General features: G+C 41.5%; 1 protein-coding gene across 2 annotated transcripts in view; it reads right to left on the reverse strand.

Annotated features, from left to right (window-relative positions):
* The window catches only part of npr2 (natriuretic peptide receptor 2), a 160,688-nt gene that overhangs the window by 79,119 nt on the left and 60,721 nt on the right, over nucleotides 1-20,848 (reverse strand). For both annotated transcript variants that reach the window (XR_009061042.1, XM_057818207.1), the window contains exons 6-7: nucleotides 11,661-11,796; nucleotides 6,303-6,387 (exon numbers count right to left, since the gene is read on the reverse strand). Coding sequence is in view for 1 of the 2 variants with exons in the window: in XM_057818207.1 (XP_057674190.1) it covers nucleotides 6,303-6,387; nucleotides 11,661-11,796 (221 nt within the window). In the remaining variant the exon portion in view is untranslated. The remainder of the gene's footprint in view (nucleotides 1-6,302; nucleotides 6,388-11,660; nucleotides 11,797-20,848) is intronic.

The raw sequence follows: 20,848 nt of genomic DNA on the forward strand, positions 1-20,848 counted from the left end.
GAGGAGGTAAGACAGTCGACGTACAGGCAACACCTCCAACATGATTTCACATTTACGTGACCATAATCCTGTACGTTATACAAAATTTAAGGCAAGTAAAAGCTGTCATAAATGTTTCCCACCAGTTACAAGACTTCATTCCAGGGTGTTTCGTGTGTTTAGCGATGGTAAATCAAATACTATAACGTAAGCTTTTTAACGAGGTTGTTAACATGGCTAGTTAGCATGTCAAGACGGCTAAGTAGTTTCCTCACTATAAGAGTACTTTTGCAAAGTCTACCGCCATTGTACTGTTCAAAATAACATTTTCATATTACAGCCGGTAGTGATTTTTCTCTCGGGCGAATTTCGGTGTTGAGAGAGGGTGCACTGTAAAAAATTGCTGTAAATTTACGGCCAATTTTGAACATTAAAATACTGTTTTTGTGTTAAACTGTTTAATACTGTAGTTAGCAATGCATTGTGGGTTACCAACATTAAAGCAACAAGACAAATAGTGTAAACGGTATGTTAATATTTCAATTACATGACCCTACAGTATTTTTCGGAAACTGAGTTTTGACTGGAAAATTGGAGCATGGTCAGAAATCTGACATCTTTTACATTGTGGCTATACAGACTATGTTTTTTGCCAATTTAAATATAAATACCTAGACACCGCAAATAATTTGCCATCAAATCCTGGAGGACCCAATTACCCATAATTTGGATGTTGGAGACTCTTCAGAGGATGACTTTAGATGACATATGCTGCTCTCCAGTGCTTGTGCTTCAATTTAATTTGGGATTTATGTGTACCAATCTATAAACGTTAAGTTAATTAAGTCTTAATCATATTACCTAAAATATTTTATATTAAACTAAAGTTCAGAGGATTGCTGGATAGCAATATATAATATTTATGTTTATTCGTCTGGAGTGCCAGTAGAGGGCAGTTTTCTATTGTTTTGCTAAAGATGCTGCTGAGTGTAATGTTTGAATGTCTGAATGTTTTGGGGGTATAAATAAAAGGTGTTTGCCGGTGAGCGGTTAAAGAGGCAAAATCCGAGTGTCCCATTTGTATCCAACAGTTGAGTTATAATACGATAAAAGGTATTTTTAATTATTTCTCTATTTATATTATTATTTATAAAATAAATTTATTATGTTTATGTTCTGATTATGGTAGTAGTTTTAAATTTTGATGTTACAAATGTTAGCTAAATGCATTAGCGTTAGCTGTAGCGGAAGATGTATGGGTGTTGAACATCAGACTACAACACACATCGACGCAAACACCAGACTGGATGTTTTGTTGGCCCATAGGCTATATTACTGTTTTATTTGATGTCGCCTCCATTCTATTCTACTCATATGTTATATGTTTCTTGTTGTATCCCCTCTCTGATCTAAACTGGCCTTTCTCCACTAATTGTAGTATTCCATCACCCTGAAGGCTGATTTATGCTTTTGCGTAGCGGTGATGGCGCACCTACGCCGTTAAGGCAGACCCGATTACAACCCTACGCCATCGCCTGACGTGCACCTCCAAAAAGTCCTGATTACACATCACGTCAACGCGCGTGACGTGAATGTTGAAGGACTGTGATTGGTCCGCTCAGAACGTTGTTTCCAGTTTAGTACAACAACAACACAATTTTCAAATGTTCGTACATGACTTCTGTGTCTCCTTCAACATCGCTTCAACATTTGTATTGACAACATTTGTTGTTTAATATTGATTAGCTGCAGCTGCAAATACACACGTTCCATCTCCATTGCCATTGCTGTCAATAACCGGAGGAAAATGAAAGGAATTCGACAAGAGTCCACCAAAACCATACAAAGACAAAGTCACATCCATCGAGTGCTATGGCATGAATTACTGTAGAAACGTCACTGGCTCCGACAAACTTTGTCCACACGTCACACATGAGACCAATGTTTATATTTGGAGTAAATTATACAGGTGCTTTTTTGCTTTAATTTTTTTTTTTTTTTTTTTTTACAAACCTGCTTCTTTATATTGAAGAACCCATGTGAAGAATAGGGGTATTATGGACAATTATTTTTCAGGCCTTGTTATGAATGAACTTAAAAATTAATGAATGTGGTTGGCTGTGGAAGGTTTTTTATTTTATTGTTTTTATTTTTTCACAAACCTGCTGGTGTGGACGTAATTATTTATTCCCAACGTATTAGGGCAGGAGCCTCGGTTTTAGAAAACCCTGCTAGGTGTAGACATGGCCGCAGAAGCATAAATCGGACCTCTGGCACTCCACCTATCAAGGAATTCATCTTTCAATCACTCCTAATTACCGCCACCTGCAACGTGTTAGCAGCTGTGCATTTCAAGCACGGCCTCCCAAAGTCAGTATCAGTTTGTCAACGATTCAGCACACTCCTGCTAGTCTTTTGTCCTTGACCGATCACCACTTCTGATCCTGCTTGACCCGACTACGCCAGAGTTCCAGCCCAATCAATTTGCTCAGCCTGTCCTGCTTGACCTGACTACACCAGCTCTCCAGCCCAATCAACCTACCCAGCCTGTCCTGCATGCCAGCTCTCCATTGACCTCAACATGTCCTGCTTGACCTGATAACGCCATGACAGGAGTTCTTCTCAACACCCTGTATTATAACCAACGCAGAGAAGATATAGTATTTGCAGCCACCACACACAGTCATGGTTGCACCACTTCCCATCATGCATTGGGCAGAACAGTTAAATCGCTACATTATAATTTACTGAAAGCTCAACAAATACACTAGATGGCAATTATTTAGTCACAATATACAAACGCACATTTATCCTTTAAGAGTTATAAGTCTTTTTATCCGTGGATCCCTTTCACAGAAAGAATGTTAATAATGTTAATGCCATCTTGTGGATTTATTGTTATAAGAAACAAATACATTACTTATGTACAGTATGTTGAATGTATATATCCGTCTTGTCTTATCTTTTCATTCCAACAATAATTTACAGAAAAATATGGCATATTTTAGAGATGGTTTGAATTGCGATTAATTACGATTAATTAATTTTTAAGCTGTGATTAACTCAATTAAAATTTTTAATCGTTTGACAGCCCAAATTTTTATTCAATTCAAATTAACCCCACACAATTCAGTGGTTGACATAAGCAACACGTTTTCCTAGCAGGTAAATGTTGACGATCATAAATCAGAAATGTATTCAAATGAGCAAAAACTAAAACATGGCAGGAGCCTGTCACCATTTCAGCCCCTCTTCTCTCATTAAATCCCAATTTAGAAAAAACATGGCAGTGAAGCCTTAATCCTGCTGCTTTATAACAGCTATAATACAAGTTTACTAGAGAGAAAATGAATTACCGCAATAGCAGATTATGTTACTCATTACAAAAAGACTTGACAATAAAACTGTATAAATAGTTCACAGTTTAGGGAAGCCTGCAAACACATGAGCAAATGGATTTTTCACACTTATAAACTACTGTGGTGAATCATTAAACTAGGAGTTGGAACCTCTGGGTACCTCACGCTACGATACGATTTGTAGAGGAGTTCCAAAAAATCGATTATTACATGCATCGTGATTCGACACGTGACAATTCGATTACGATTCATAAAGGTTCAAAGCAATGATTTTTCCCTCATAACTTTATGACAGCCGCTCGTAGCGGAACGAAATTCAAGACACGTCGGCCGCCCGGACACCTTTAACGGACGCACGCACAACGTTATGATGGATGCTGCCTGTAACTGAGTGAGAGATTTACTCCTTTTCAAAAGACTGGGGAAAAAAATTGTGTATGAGACAGGCAGACACAGAAGCGTGCTTCTGTGCGCACGTTATTTTTTAGAGCGAGAGGGGAAGAGAGATCGTTCGTTGCTCCTTGTCTTTAAAATGTCCCGCTGTAGTTTCAAGTCATGTCAATTGAATAAAGTCCTGAGTGTGTTGCTAAGACCCTTGTGCGTCTATAAGAGGTGAGAACACGAACCCTCTTGTACTGTTTAGCCTTTATTGTTGTTGTTTTTGAGGTGGTAAGAGTTAGCGCCGAGCGCTAAGCTAATTAGCTAATTCGCTAATGTGTATTTCATATGCAGAATGTGTAAAACCATGATTAAGTACAGTGGTAACACTACAAACATGCGAAATAGTACAGAAATCTGTGAAAACAAAGTATATTGGTTAAAAGAAGTCTTATTTCTAAAGAAACTTTGTTTCCAGAAAATGTGAAATTCATTCCACCTTGTAAATTTTATTGTATTGTTGAGAGAAATAAGTACTATCTTTAAAATAGTTAATGTCCTTGCACTTTCTTGTAAAAATGTTGTTGTTACATTCCGGCGTTATTTTTTTCAGTAACGGGGTAATCTAACTAATTATGTTTTCCACCGTTACCGATACCGGTTACGGTCAAAAGCGGTGCGTTACTTACTCTGAATAAATTGAAGAAACTACCAGTCGTAGCGAGTCTACTCTGCTCTGTTTATTTGTCATCCGAGACTTGGGGTGCGTTCAGGTTCGAGAATAGCGCACGTACTTCTTATGACTCCAGGCTGTTTGTCCCTGCTCATTCAAGTAAACAATGCTTTCCAAAGCTTGCTAACGTTTCTGTGTTTGCTACACTTGAATGCTAGCCTCGTTCCCAACACCCACTGTCAGGTAGCAAGAATGCTGCTTCCATCTTGAGGACGCTTTGAGGGTGACGGGAGGAGTAGGGAGACGAGGCTACCTGAATGCACCCCCTGGATAGATGCGATGGAAGTGATTGTGATTGGCTGAGTCATGTGTCATGGTAAGCCAATCAGAGCCACTGTTTTCAAACACAAGCCGGAACAGCACGTGTGGCAAACACACACACGCAAAACAGACACAGAGGCATATGATGGCAGAGCATTCAGAGGAAAATTTGTCCTTTACGATGTGGAGATATAAACAATATTTCAAGTTGGTCGAAATTAAAGGAAAGAGCGTGCATGTAAAGTGTAATATATGTCCCGGGGCAAAGCTTTTGTCGACATCTGTGGTAAGCAATTCAAATCTGTTTATTTTTGTTGCATTTCAAGTGTAGGATAAATCTGTTGCTGGTGAGGTGAAATAAATATTACAAGGTTGTATAACACAACTACCTGTCTGTTCTTCTCTATTCAATTGACTCGAATACTGCTCAGAAAATTTCAAATTCTTTGACATACAACAACTTCTTTTTAAAGTAACGGAAATAGTTACTTTCCCTGGTAACTAGTTACTTTTACAATAGAGTAATTCAGTTACTAAGTTACTTTTTGGAAGAAGTAGTGAGTAACTATAACTAATTACTTTTTTAAAGTAGTGTGCCCAACACTGATTATGGGGCATTTCTGGGTCACTTGCTGTTGCTGTTGGGACATTTTTGGGTCACTTCCTACTGATTTGTGGTTAAAGAACAGCAAGTGACCCGGGAATCAATAGGCAGTGACTCAAACTAAACAGGAAGTGACCTGTAAATGTCCTAAAATGAACAGACTGTGTCTTAAAAATTGTAAAGACTGGCTGCGAATGTTCTGGTTTCGAATGAACATTCAATCATTCGCTGCCATCCGGGATTGGACATCTGTGGCGGTCAATGGAAACCAATGAGTTTAATTTTGGGGCATATTAGGACATTGGCTGTTGATTTTCACTCATATCCTGTTGATTTTGGGGCATTCCTGGAACACATCCTGTTGATTTTGGGTTACAGAACAGATATTGACTCAGGAATGAATAGGCAGTGGCTCTAACTCAACAGGAAGTGACCTATAAATGCCCGAAAATTAACAGAATGCGACCTGCAAATGCCCCAAAAATCGGAGAGATTGTGCGTCTAGGGCCTTAAATTGCAGCCATTGAGTTAACAGAGGAAGATTTTGGTAACAACTTGTTGGTTGGTTTTTTGTTTTTTTGACACCATTTTAAAACGATTATCGATTTTTGGCAGGAGCATATCAATAAATTTCTGGGATATACGTATAGTATCACGATATATCACCATTTCAAAATTTTGTCACACCCCTACATTAACCTGTGTGGCATTTCAATTTAATCTAAAGCAAATGATCAGAAAGAAAGAAGCGTGTTGGTGCCCTGCGTACAGGTTTAAGTGGCAAATTAAACATGTCCACCCACTGCTTTAAGATCAACACCCGCTGAGCTGTTTCTGTGGTAACAATTGTCAAAATACCACACTGGCACTCATTGCAGTACCAAACATAAATCCTTTTTCAATCACATATCGCTTCGTCTTCCCACCTAATTACCTTAAATTTCTACTCTTTGGACAGACTGCGTCAGCAAAATGCTTTCGAACTCACCTGTAAATGAGGAAACTGGAGATTCCAAAAATGATTAGCGCCAAGCCAGATCCCACCGCCACAATTCCCAGAACTGGCAGCTGACCTGGAAACAGGAGAAGGATTCCACACTCAGTTGTCTCTCATATGTTCAACAGATGTCCACATTCATATCTTTGAAAAGGAACAAAAAAAGGGGAGGGGGGATACTATTAAAAACACAGCTGTCACACCCGGAAGAAGAGCTGCACAAGATTGTTAGACATCAACAGCTCTTTTAAACAGTTCAAAAACATGCTTCGCTTCCAGATAATCCAGTAAATTTAAAAAAAAATAATAATAATAAAAAAAAAAAAAGCATTTGAACAAGCTTGAAACATTCAGAAATGAATTCCTATTTGGATGCAGACAAAATGTGACTCAAAAAAAATTTCGAGACACATGTGCCGATTACCGATTTCAAGGTATACCGTGGTATGAAAACGTCAAGGCTTTAAAACCGCAAAAATTTTCCGTCATACGGTCCCTAAGGTATTAGCCATTTTTTAGGTCCCAAAAATGCATTGAGAAATACCTCGCTTGCAGCTACAAGCCTCAACCCTCCCCCACCGTTTGTTGCTCAGTGTCAGTGAGTCAGCTGTCCTACCCCATGGCTGGAGGAGGTGAAAATGTTTCCCCCATCGAAGAAAACTCAATCGCTAATATGGGAATACTTCGGCTACAGAAAAATTACTAGACGGCCGCAGCGTAGAGGACGAGTGCCAACCGACATATAAAACATGTTTGCGGAGGGTGGCTGCCGAGGAGGCAATACCTCCAATATGATTTCACATTTATACAAAATTAAAGGTTAATAAACACTGTCATGAATATCTCCCACCAGCTACAAGAGTTAACTCTAGCGTGTTTAGTGTGTCTAGCTAGCGGTGGTAAAACATGGTGTTTTTTTCTCTCTGGCAACAGTCTGCTGAGAAAGAGAGTGGAGTGTATATAATGTGGACATGATACGAGTCATACACACGTGGTTTTTATGTAAATTAATTCAATTATTTTTGTTCAGATGGTAATAATGTTGAGCTGTGGCTGTGGGTTTAGGCTCACCTAAAGGACAGAATTTATTTTAATTTCATTTAGAACATTTAACATTTTGCGTTATTTTTTAGATTTATTTTAACTTAACATTATACTTATGTTCCAATTTGTTAATATGTATTGAAAAATAAAAATACTATTCAATGGAAAAAAGTTTATTTTATTTATTTATTTTTAACCCAGATATCTCAAAGTTACACATTTTGGAGCTGTAATTGCAATACCGTGATACCGTGAAACTGTGATATTTTGCCTTAAGGTTATCATACCGTCAGAATCTCATACCGGCACATGCCTAGTTACTACCCACCTCTAATCCTGCACTAGCACCTCTGATTGGTTAAATGGTAATGGTAAATGGAGTGAAACTTGTATTGTGGCTTTTCACCTTTTTAAGGCCCTCAAGGCGTTTCACAGGTTGTCCACGGGTTACGACATATTCTGAGTCTCGTCCGGCATTTTGTCTCGAGTTTTTTAGGCGCATAATCAGTACCATATTGTACCTCAAAATATTTTTTACTTTACTTCATTAATAAGACGTGTTCTGTTCTCACTAAACGTGAAGTTGTTCAGCTTGACGCACAGCAAACAAGGCACTTGTGGGTTTTGAAGTTTTTTACTTCCTTTACTTTTGACAGTTTGTAAAGCTGTAACACACATACACTGTAGGTACAATTATGTTCAAAACAACACGCATTTTAACGACAAAACAGTTGACACCAAACAATTGGTACCCAAACGTCCATCTAGTCTGATCAAAATAGTAGATTAAATTAGCCTAATTTGCCTAAAAAAAGTCTGGTATCTTAAATACTACAAATGCTAACCTATTTAAAATTTAAAATTGCTCACGTGCAACTCCACAAACTGTAGCTGTAAACTTCGGTACGAATGCATACACAAACATATATTTGTTGAAACAACTTACAGCCTCATGTGAGCCAAACTAGAGTGCAGCTAACCTTTATCCATGTTAGACATCTGTGTCTGCGTCTCAGTCACACAAGGCGACAGTCCGGCCAGACCCAACGCTGCCACCAGAGGGCAGTGTATCCTCCATCATCAAACAAAGTAAAATATTTTTGGAATTTCTGGATCGTTCTTTGGAGGGTACTTATAGGGTTATTTCCAATTTACGCGGAAATTCGTGTAAGTCGCCAACGTAGGAACGGAACCCGTTCGTAAACCTTGGATTAATTGTATTTTCATTTAAACCTACCTAGAAGCCACGAACTGTACTAACTGACCGGAAAAGCCAAGTGGCTCTGCTTTAGACTGGCCAGTGTTAAAAGAGGACACGCGCCATTCTGAAGCTAATGCTAATTGCTAACACGAACGCGAATTGTACGAATGAGGATTACATTTAGCGTCTGATAATGACTCAGCACAGACCTTCAATGGCTTAAGCAACATTGCACATTCTCTCTTGCCAAGACAATAAAACAAATCTTACAGTGTTTCTGACAAGCAAGATTGACCACAGCCTAGCTTTAGACACATCCTAAACTCTGGTGAGGAGGGAGAGGCGCAGCCCATCTTACTCCACTGCCACGATTACTCCACTGCCACGATGCAAGCTGACGTACTCCACGTACAATATGAAAATGTCAACCATTGTGAACGTATGACAGAAACGATGTTGCATTTTCATCTTGTCAGACGAAAACTGGCATCTGTCTCGTTATGTTCCAGCCTTTCAAACTACATTTTTAGCACATGAAAAAAGTGTTCTTCGACGTAATATTTTCGTTTTCGTCATTTTTTTATCTTTACAGTTTTTAGCTGATGACTGCTGAAAATCTTTCTTAGTGTAGAACTGTGCAATATTTTACTGCATATAATATTTTTACTCAATCCTGCAATAAACAAAATATTAGAAACACCTACAGCTATAATTCATTGCAGCTATACACCACTGCACGGCAAACTACCCCTATAATAATACTATTAAATTAATATGTCTCTGACAGATACTGGCGGAGCTCATAAGATTGCACAAGACTCTTAGGTTCCTTTCCAAAATGCTATGAATCCATTTTGATTGAATTTTATCCTGTAAAACAGTTCATTGGCTCAGTCTGAAAATGTTCAACAACAGATAATAGAGTTTGTACACAGTTGAATGGAATGGCAAGATGCAGTGGTATGAAAAAGTATCTGAACCTTTTGGAATTTCTCACATTTCTGTATAAAATCACCATCAAATGTGATCTGATCTTTGTCAAAATAACACAGATGAAAATACAGGGTCTGCTTTAACTAAAACCACACAAACATTTATAGGTTTTCATATTTTAATGAGGATAGCATGTAAAGAATGACAGAAGGGGGAAAAATAGGTAAGTGAACCTTCTGCCTCGGGAGACTTAAAGAGCAATTCAAACCAACGTTTAACCAAACGAAGTCAGGTGTGTGTCCAACAACTGATGAGTGGTTTAAAGCTGCCCTGCCCACCATAAAACACACACCTGGTAAGAAATGTATTGATGAGAAGCATTGTCTGATGTGCACCAAGGCTCAGTCAAAACAGGAGTCTGAAGATCTGCGATCAAGGATTGTTGATTTGTATGAAGCTGGGAAAGGATCCAAACCATCTCTAAAAGTTTGGATGTTTATCAAACGACAGTCAGAGAAGTTGTCTTCAAATGGAGAGAGTTTGGCACTGTTGCTTCTCTCCCAAGCAGTGGCCGTCCACAAAAGATGATACCAAGAGTTCAGCGCAGAATACTAGAACCCCAGAGTGTCTGCTAAAGACTTACAGAAATCACTGGCACAGTCCAATACCTCTGTGCACACATCAACTATATGTAAAACTATGGAGGAAATGGTGTTCATGGGAGGACTCCATGGAGGATGCCACTGCTGACTAAAAATTTTTTTAAAGTTTAATGTTCGCAAAAAGGCACTTGGACACTGCAGAGGTTTTGGCAAAATATTTTGTGGAATGATGAAACAAAAGTTAAATTGTTTGGGAGTAACACACAATGTCATGTGCGGAGGAAAAATGGAACAGCTCACCAACATCAACACCTCATCCCCACCGTGAAGCATGGTGGAGGTAGCATCATGACTTGGGGCTGTTTTGCTCCCTCAGGGCCTGGAGAATTTGCAATCATTAATGGAAGAATAAATTCAAAAGTTCATCAGGATGTTTTGCAGGAAAACCGGACAGTTGAAGCTAAAAAGAGGATGGTTGCTGCAACAAAACTATGATACAAAACACAGAAGTAAATTAACTTCAGAATGGTTTCAGAAGAACAAAATACCAGTTCTGGAGTGAACAAGTAAAAGTGACTTTAACCCCAGACTTGAACCCCATTTAGATGCTGTGGCATGACCTAAAGACAGCGAATTATGCCAGACATCCCAGGAATCTGACTGAATGAACTACAGCAATTTTGTAAAGAAGAATAGGCCAAGATTAGTCCTGATCGATGTGCCAGACTGATCTGCAGCCACAGGAAGCGTCTGGTTGAGGTTTTTGCGCACAAATGGGTGCCACAAAATATTAAATGTGGTGGTTAACTTACTTATTTTTCCCCCTTCTGTCATCGTTTGCATACTATCTTCATTAAAATATGAAAATCTTTAAATGTCTGGGTGGTTTTAGTTAAAGCACTGTTTTTTCATCTGTGTGATTTTGACAAAGATCAGACCAAATTTTGATGGTGATTTTATGCATAAATGTGAGAAATTCCAAAAGGTTCAGGTCCTTTTTCATAGCACTGTACAGTAACACTATTAAATTCATATCCCTCTGACAGATACTGCTGGAGCTCATAAGATTGCACAAGACTCTCAGGTTCCTTTCCAAAATGCTATGGATCCATTTTGATTGAATTTTATCCCGTAAACAGTTCATTGGCTCAGTCTGAAAATGTTCAGCAACAGATAATAGAGTTTGTACACAGCTGAATGGAATGGCAAGATACATTTTCTTCCCAGGTTGGTTGGCATTTACTGTTTCCCATTTCAGAAATGTTTTCTTAATGAAGCGGTCACGAGTGCAGATGTTTGGTTCTTTTTTACTTCAAGAATCATGGATTGTCTCCTTCACACTGCCAACGTTAACATCCCCACCCAACTTTTACTGTACTTCTAATATGCTGCTGCATAAAAGTGAAGAAATCAAAAGATATGATCACACTACATTGTTTCTAACATCTTGTGGGAATTGTGCAAAATCTTACGTAACTGATGGTGACATATAAATTCATTAAGGAACACCTCATTATTTTTAATTAATAATTTCAAATAGAGGGGAGATGGAAATGGATTATATCATACCATCATTGCAAGAGGGATCATCTGTGGAAAACACACAGGGCGGATTATCCAGCGGTGGGCCCCCACTGGGCCAATGGATCTTCTCCGTCTGGGACCAAATGATCTCTTTCATAGTCCCATTGTAGTATGCGACCAGCTGAAAAAACACGATAAAGTATTTTTTTTATTTTTAACATTGCCATGCTTTGTTCACAGGAACCATAACAACCACTGAAATGAATTAACATACAGTGACCCCTCGCTACTTCGAGCTTCAAACTTCATGCCCTAAGTCCATCGTGGTTGCTTATTAAAGTGAACAATGATTGACAGACGTGAAGGTTTGATCTTGCCAGAGATGCTTGGAAGCTGAAACGTCAAAGCGCTGCATGCGTCAGTCATCATTTAGCTCGTTAATCACTTGCTGTGGCAACTCATTGTGTATGGGTGAGCAGCTTGAGCGGATTTGAGTGAACTCACTAAATGAAGCATTTATAAAGGCAAGCATTTTTCTACGTTATTGTTGTTAAAAAAATAATTTGGTGGACAGTAACGTTTTTAAATCATAATTAATACATTTGAAGTGGTTAAAACTATTTATTCAATATACAGTGGGGAGAACAAGTATTTGATACACTGGCAGTGTATCAAATACTTGTTCTCCCCACTGTATATACACATCAAAGTTTTTTTAATAATACTTTGTGAAAAAAAGTGAAAAAAACATGTCTTATATGTATCTTACATGTATCTCTTTCCAATGCCAAATCTGAATAAATACAGGTTCTGGAGAAAGAGCACATGTACACATGAAGAAGAACGTATGTGCGCACACGAAGAAGAGCACATGCGCACACATGAAGAAGAGCGCATTCGCTCCCACGATGAAGTCACTCAGCCGAGTGAGAAACAGGGAGGTGAAAGATTACAGCTGCAAGTCTGCGCTCACATTTGTTGCTTGTGAAGCATCCACAGAGGCAACTCCTGTATATTACATATTTTGTCCAGTTTATAGTGCGTTTTCAATTGTGGTGAAATACTTGGGGCGAGTTTATGTGGTTATTTTTGATGATGCTAACTGATACATGCTAGTTGTTTGTGTGGATTGTTATTGCTGTATCAGAAGCTAGTTTTAATGCCAATTTGAATTGCTGTTAATGGAGATGAAACTGATTTAATTTAATTTTTATTTTAGTTTCATTCTGCAAGTGTTGATGTCATGAGCAGCTGAATAAAGTCAGCAAACCACACGGATGTCTGAAATCGTCATTTCGGAGCTTAGCTCGCTGTGTAGTTAGGATTTAGCACCAACGCCTTGGCGTAGACTGTACAATGACGTATTATGTATGTTTTTGAATAGTTATTTTGAGATTAAGAGGGTAATTAGGGGTACTTAAAAAGTTAATCCCAACTCAAACGGAAATTCGGGTTACGTCACCAGTAGTAATGAAACTCGTTCGGGACTACCTGTATCAAATTTTATTCTTTAGCTATTCTTTGTTTTTTAACATTATGCACAGTTCTCGTTTTAAGATTATTGTGCAATAATCTAATTGTAACATGTATTTGTTACACATTTAGTTGCATTTTTTTTGCTTTATAGAGGGATTATGTCTAAATTTGGGGGGGAGGGGGGCTTTTAACGGATTAGGGCATTTACGTTGAAAACGCTTCTCTATTTACGGAATTTTCAGGAAATTAAATGACTACTGACAGAACCAATTAATTTCGTAAGTAGAGGTACCACAGTACCAGGGGCCACAAAAGTCCTTTGCCATCTGACATTCAATGAACTGCAACGGAGAACACAAACCTTTATCTTTAGTTTCTCTAAAGGGGCCAAATAGTTTTGAATATTTGGAAGGACTTTTACTTTTAATTCTTTAGATTACAGCACTATCATCTTCAAATTTGGAATTACGTTGGAAAAATGTCCACTCTATCTTAAATTCAAATCAAACGGTCATTAGCTCATTGGTTGCTATTGAAGCCGATAGACGTCCAATCCATTGAAAGTAAGAGGGTAGCAGCGGATGAATGTTTATTCGCTGCCACCCTCACACTTCCAATGGAATGGACGTCTACTAGTGATAAACTAATTAGGGTTAACTTACGTCAATAAGAGGCACAGCAGAAGTATAAAAGAACCACATGCGACTCTAGAGCCGCAGATTGCAGACCCCTTTTATAGCATGCTGTGTCCTCTGAAGATCATCACCCCTGTGGAGGTTCTTCAAAACAATGCAGATGGTGGTGGCTGTGGGGGCAGGGCCAGCACAGACTAAAATAGGTGAAATAGTAGCTGTAGGCCTTAAGTTGGTTATCACTCCAGGGCACTATTCAAAGATTGTGCGCTGCTGAGGAATTGTGAATACAGTGGTCGCCAATATAAATGGCACTGTGACCCGAACGCATTTTTAAAACCGTCAGGGCCATCAGAACGCTCCAACCACTGGCCCGGTGAGGCCAGTAAAATAATGTGTTCATTTTAAAAAAAGAATGATAATAATAATAATTTCACATGAATTCCCAGTGGTCCTGTGTTTTGACGACATTATGCTATCCAGATCAAAGACAACCTTACAGTCTACGCAGCCAGCCTTTGCTCTCCATGGGGCGTAAAAATACACCGTGTTTGTTCAGTCGCTCTAGCTTGAACGCGCGCAACCTGATTACTGCCGCTGAATGATTGTCAGTATGTCAGTACCCACCTAATGTTATACTACAAGACATGTTTCTGAAACCCCCAGCACCTGGCCCAGCACCAGGGAAAAATAAACTCTCATGAAAGAGAAAGTCCTGGAGGAGTTGAGCAAAAGTGAAATCAAATATGAATACAAAAGTGAGAGAAAGTTAAAGCCCTATTGGCGAGACAGCTGGAATAGAGACAAAAAACGAGGTTTACTGTGAGGCCCATCAATCCATCCATCCTTCAACTACCGCTTAATCCGGGGTCGGGTCGCGGGGGCACACTACCTTTAGCAGGGAAGCCCAGACTTCACTCTCCCCAGCCACTTCAACCAGCTCCTCCAGGGGGATCTCAAGGCGCTCCCAGACCAGCCGAGAGACATAGTCTCTCCAGCATTTCATAGGTTGTCCCCAGGGCCTTCCGCTGGTGGGACGTGCCCGGAACACCTCTCCAGGGAGGCGTCAAGGAGGCATTCGAACCAGATGCCCGAGCCATCTCAACTGGCTCTTCTCAACGCGGAGGAGCAGCGGCTCAACACCGAGTCCCTCCCGGATGACCGAGCTTCTCATCTTATCTCTATCTCACACTGCAGAGGAAACTCATTTCGGCCCCTTGTATCCGGGATCTTGTTTTTTCGGTCACCACCCACAGCTCGTGGCCATAAGTGAGGGTAGTAACGTAGATCGACTGGTAAATCGCCTTCTCCAAATCCACAAAACACATGTAGACTGGTTGGGCGAACTCCCATGCACCCTTGAGAGCCCTGCCGAGGGTGTAGGGATAGTCCACTGTTCCAAGGCCGGGACGAAAACCACACTGCTCCTTGTGAATCCGAGATTCGACTTCCCGACAGACCCTCCTCTCCAGCACCCCTGAATAGACTTTACCGGGGAGGCTGAGGAGTGTGATCCCTCTATAATTGGAACACACCCTCCAGTCCCCCTTCTTAAAAAGGGGGACCACACCCCATTCTGTCAATCCAGAGGCACTGTCCCCAATGTCCACGCGATGTTGTAGAGGCGTAGCAGCCATGAAAGCCCCACAACATCCAGAGCCTTTAGGAACTCTAGGCAGATCTCATCGACCCCTGGGGCCTTATCACCAAGGAGCTTTCCAACCACCTCTGTGACTTTGACCCCAGAGATAGTAGAGCCCACCTCGAAGTCCCCAGACTCTGCTTCCTCAAAGGAAGGCATGTCGGTGGAATTGAGGACGCCTTCGAAATATTCTCCCCACCGACTCTTGATGTCCTGAGTTGAGGTCAGCAGTACCCCATCTCCACTTTACACAGTGCTAATGGTGCACTGCTTTTCTTTCCTCAGACGACGGATGCTGGACCTGAATTTCCTCAAAGCCGTACTTAAGCTGTTTTCCATGGCCTTGCCAAACTCCTCCCATGTTCTCGCCTCAGTGGCCGCCAAAGCTGCAGTCCGCTTGGCCAGCCGGTTTCTGCCAGCTGCCTTTGGAGTCCCACAGGCCAAAACGGCCCGGTAGGCCTAATTCTTCATCTTGACGACATCCCTTACCGCTGGTTCGGGGATTGCATCCACGACAGGCACCAACCACCTTACGGCCACAGCTCTGATCGGCCGCCTCAACAATTGAGGTGCAGAACATGGCCCACTCGGACTCAATGTCCTCCCCCAGGACAAGAGAGAGGTTCTGCCAGTGGTGAGTGTTGAAGCTCTTTCTGACAGGGGATTCTGCGAGACGTTCCCAGGAGACCCTCAAAATATGTTTGGGCCTACCAGGTCTGGCCAGCATCTTTCCCCGCCATTGGAGCCAACACACCACTAGGTGGTTATCAGTTGACAGCTCCGCCCCTCTTTTCACCCGAGTGTCCAAAACATGCGGCCGCAAATCCAATAACACAATTACAAAGCTGTTCATCGAACTGCAGCCTAGGGTGTCCTGGTGCCAAGTGCACATATGGACACCCCTGTGTTTGAACATGGTATTCGTTATGGACAATCTGTGCGTTTCTCCCAATCACGTTTCTCCAGGTCTAACTTTTATTGCCCACGTGAGCAATAAAGTCAAGTCCCCCAGCTGAACGAGGGAGTCCCCAGAGGGAGCGCTTACTGTAAGATGTGCAGACCAATCCCCACATCTGCAGACAAGTAAGTTAGAGAAAAGTTAACGAGTGTGAAACCTATAGTATGAACATGTGATAATTCATCCACATGACTACGGAGAAAATAGTATCGTCATAACGACGGTCTAGCGTGAAAATCGTTAACCATAATTGCCTTAGTCATCTCTTTGACTTCTAAATTGTTGCCACGACAACCGAGAGGACACTTCCAGAGAGTAGTAAAGGAAAGACGGGAAAGCTTCGCCCAGGCACGGGGCTCTCCGGTGGGAACGCTTCTCCCAGAAGCTCCAATGAAAAAATGTTGTTTTTGTGTGTGCTTCCGAAAAACATTAAAATATCTGTAAGTGGTCAGTGGAGTCGATTTAGGTTTATTCATGTTTCTGGTTGGCTTATTCGTTTTCCTGGTTAGTGCACACCGTAAAGTTGAAAACGGGTAAATGCTGACGCCACACGCTAGTTTGTTACACGCCGATGTTACACAAAAATAGACCCCTGTATACACTATCTGGGCATCAGGGCGCAAAAATCTGCAAACTGAGTAGAAGATAGAGGACGAACTGGCTATACTGGAGTGATCATGGAATAGGACTATTTGCACTAGATTTATGTTTTTGCACCGTTTCGCTGCACTTTTCATTAAATCAACCTAAAAAAAAATTAAGTGTTATTCATGTTATTCATGCAAATTGTTCTTTTTCGTGATTATTGGGATCAATAACTAATGCGTTGACTTGGGCCAGTGGTTTTGATAGTAGGGCAAGTGAACTTCAAAAGCCCCTGGCCCCAATTTTCCTTATTGTCTACCCCTGGAATAGTTCCATTCATGTGTAACACTTTAGATAATGATCTTGATAAAAGTTCTATGGCTAAGTGCTTATTGGATGGAACACAGAAAAAGTATTTGTCCAGTTAATGAAGGTTTAATGAGGGCATACATGCTTCTCTCAGCCTGATTTCTATTTTCATTACTTCCTATGGGGAAAATTGTTTTCAAATCCAAAGAAATAGGAGGTCAACCAGTTTCCTGTAATAGATTGTGTTGCACCTTAGAGGTTCAATTGCAGTGCTCATAAGAGATTGACATTTCCGGGTATTTATGCATTACTAAGACTAAGATTTTACTTTGGGTGGTTAAATAATACTTTCAATCATTTTACTTTTACTACAGTGGCAAAATACAGTATATTGAAAGGTATAAGAACAAACAGAGTAGAAAATGGATGGATTATTTTTCTTCAATCTAGTCAAATAATTTTCTTGTTTTGAGTGTTAAGGACAGATTCATGTGTCAGATTATTCCACTTACTTTAAGTAAATATTACTATTTGTTTTTTTTAAGCCCGTACCATAGACATCATCACTATTGACGTGTCACTTCGTCATTCTTTGCGCAAAACCTTATCAGAGCGGGCCGAGCTTCATTTAGTAATAGCCGAAGACGGCGCACGCTCATGTAGGATTTAAGCTTCGATTTACTTCCGATTGGATTTAACTACAAAAGTTGTACCGTATACAAACAGGAAGGATTGTCTCAGGAGTGATTCGTTCGAGGATTCAAGGTAGATATTATATTTTTCATACCATGCATGCATGATTGAAGCATTTATTTGCAGGAATTTTATTCTTTGTTTACACATGGAAGCGGCTAATTTTTGTAACTGAATAGCCTAATAGTTTATTTTTAACCAAGAATCGAGACCGTTTTACGTCCATATCTATGAAGAATTCGGGGATTTAAGCATTTATTCACAAGAATTTTCGCCACAAAAGCTCTGTTTACGCCAGGCGGCCGCTAGCCTCATTCGCTAACATAGTAGCATTGTACTTCGTCAATATACGTAAAATAAACGCTAACTGCATGGTTTCTTTGCTTTTAACCAAGAATTGAGACTGTTTTACATCCATGTCTATGAAGAATTTGGGGATTTAAGCATTTATTCACAAGAATTTTTGCGACAAAAGCTCTGATTACGCCAGGTGGCCGCTAGCCTCATTCGCTAACATAGTAGCATTGTACTTCGTCAATATACGTAAAATAAACGGTAACTGCACCGTTTCTTTGCTTTTAACAAAGAATTGAGACTGTTTTACATCTATATCTATGAAGAATTCGGGGATTTAAGCATTTATTCACAAGAATTTTCACCGGAAAAGCTCCTTTTTGTCATATCTGTATGCCTTCTCAGTTCTTTTTTCATTCCAGCATCTGATTCAGCTGGATGGGCGGGGCCGTTGCAACACACCTGTGGCGCATTTGGAGCGCTCATTATTTAAGGACTCCGGCCACAGTCTGCGAGTGTCGGACTATTGCTTGTTTGCTTGCTACTTGCCTTGCTTACCGCCTGTGTGTTCACCGTCAGCCTTCGAGTTTCCCGACGTTCTACGGTCGTATTTTTGGTTTGGTCATCTTTACACTAGTGCTCTTTTGGGCTTGGTAGTTAGATTCTTGTACTGTTATATTCATGCATTTTTCGCGTGCTCCCTTTGTTGTACTGTATTATTATACTCGCGTTTATTGGCGTGCTCTCTCAGTTTGTTATATCCGCATTTTTCGCGTGCTCCCTTTGTTGTACTTTATTATTACACTCGCGTTTATTGGCGTGCTCTCTCAGTTTGTTAAACCCGCATTTTTGGCGTGCTCCTTTTGTTGTACTTATTAAATACAAACGTTCACTATTTCTGTTTCTTGGTCTGTGATTTGGATCCGCCTCAACGGCTTGCCGTTCACAACAGAATAGTCCGACCATATGGATCCCACAGACTCGGAAAGTATTCGACATGTGCTCGCGGAACACGGGCATATGATCAGCAGGAATGATCAGTCATTGCGTGCATTAGTGAATGTGATCGGCTCGCTAACTACAAGAATTGAGAATATGACGTCACCTGTACAGCCCGTTGACGCTGCCGCGGCGCCCGATCTATCCACCCCGTCTCCAGTGGGCTCGCCGGCAGCTTTTCGGGAGCCGTTGTTGCCACACCCCCATCGTTATGAGGGAGAGGCAGGTGCTTGCCAACTATTTTTGCACCAGTGCTCCCTTGTGTTCGACCAACAACCTCAAACGTTTGCGAGTGATAGATCCCGTGTAGCGTATGCAATGAGCCTCCTTGCCGGTAAAGCTGCAACATGGGCCATGGCGGTAAGCAACTCAAGACCCGCGATCTGTCATTCATTTGAAACTTTTAAGACTGAGCTCGTGAGAGTTTTCGATCATCCGGTTAAAGGCAAGGAGGCAGCCAGCCGCCTGCTGGATTTTTCCCAAGGCGATCTGACCGTAGCGGATTACTCTATTCAGTTTCGCATTTTGGCCGCGGAGTGCGGTTTCGAGGAAGCAGCACTGTGTGGTATTTTTCGGCGCGGGCTGTCTTCGGCGGTTAAAGACGAGTTGGCGGCCCGGGATGACTCATCGAATCTGCAGGAGCTGATTGAGTTGTCCGTAAATTTGGGTCATCGTCTAAAAGAGCGTGAGAGAGAGAGAGCTGCGGAGCATCGGGAACGTCGCGGGTCAACGCCGCAGAGCAGCCCGACGGCGGCCGGTCCGGACGGCTTCATCAAACCACCGTTGGTCTCTACGTCGATACGGAGGCCGGTACCGACGGGGAAGGAGCCTATGCAACTCGGCGGCGGACATCTTTCTGCGGCGGAGCGACGAAGACGGATGATGGCAGGCTTGTGTCTGTTTTGTGGCTTGCCGGGGCACCGTGTCGCCGCTTGTGACGCCGCCCCTTCGCATCGACTGGAATCTTCGTTGCCTGGGGCTCCCCTCGCCCGAGGGGGTACTAGTACGAGGTTCGTACAAGACAGCAATCCCTCAAGTGAGTTGCCTCGGGACGAGTTGAAGGAACAAAGAGACTCCCAAGGTGTGGTGAGACTGCAATTGCCGGGAGAAGTGTCGCACGGTGGGGTTCACTTTAGTTTTACTGCTCTAATTGATTCAGGGGCAGATGACTGTTTTATAGACCAGAGTGTTGTTGACGCGCTTAAATGTCCTTTAATAAGACTCGCTAGGCCCAAAAGGGTTTTAGACCTCAATGGGCGCCCTCTGGCGGACGTGAAGTTTATTACGCCCCCGGTCAAATTAAAGTTGTCCGGGAATCATTTTGAGGCCCGTAGCTTCTGGGTTATGCCGTGCAAATCGGCTCCGGTTGTGCTGGGACTCTCCTGGTTGAAAGTGCATAATCCTAATATTGACTGGGCGAAGACTCAAATAGTTGCTTGGAGTACGTTCTGTTATGCGCACTGTTTACGTTCGGCCTGTCTACTTCCCGGTCAAGAAAGAACTGCTACCGAGCCTGCTAATTTGAAAAATGTTCCCGCCGAGTATCATGATCTCCAGCGTGTATTCAGTAAAGAGCAGGCTGGTACCCTGCCCCCGCACCGTCCTTACGACTGTGCCATTGATCTGCTGCCCAATGCACCGTTGC

The sequence above is a fragment of the Corythoichthys intestinalis genome, chromosome 17 (genome assembly GCF_030265065.1).
Source record: "Corythoichthys intestinalis isolate RoL2023-P3 chromosome 17, ASM3026506v1, whole genome shotgun sequence".
Lineage (NCBI taxonomy): Eukaryota > Metazoa > Chordata > Actinopteri > Syngnathiformes > Syngnathidae > Corythoichthys > Corythoichthys intestinalis.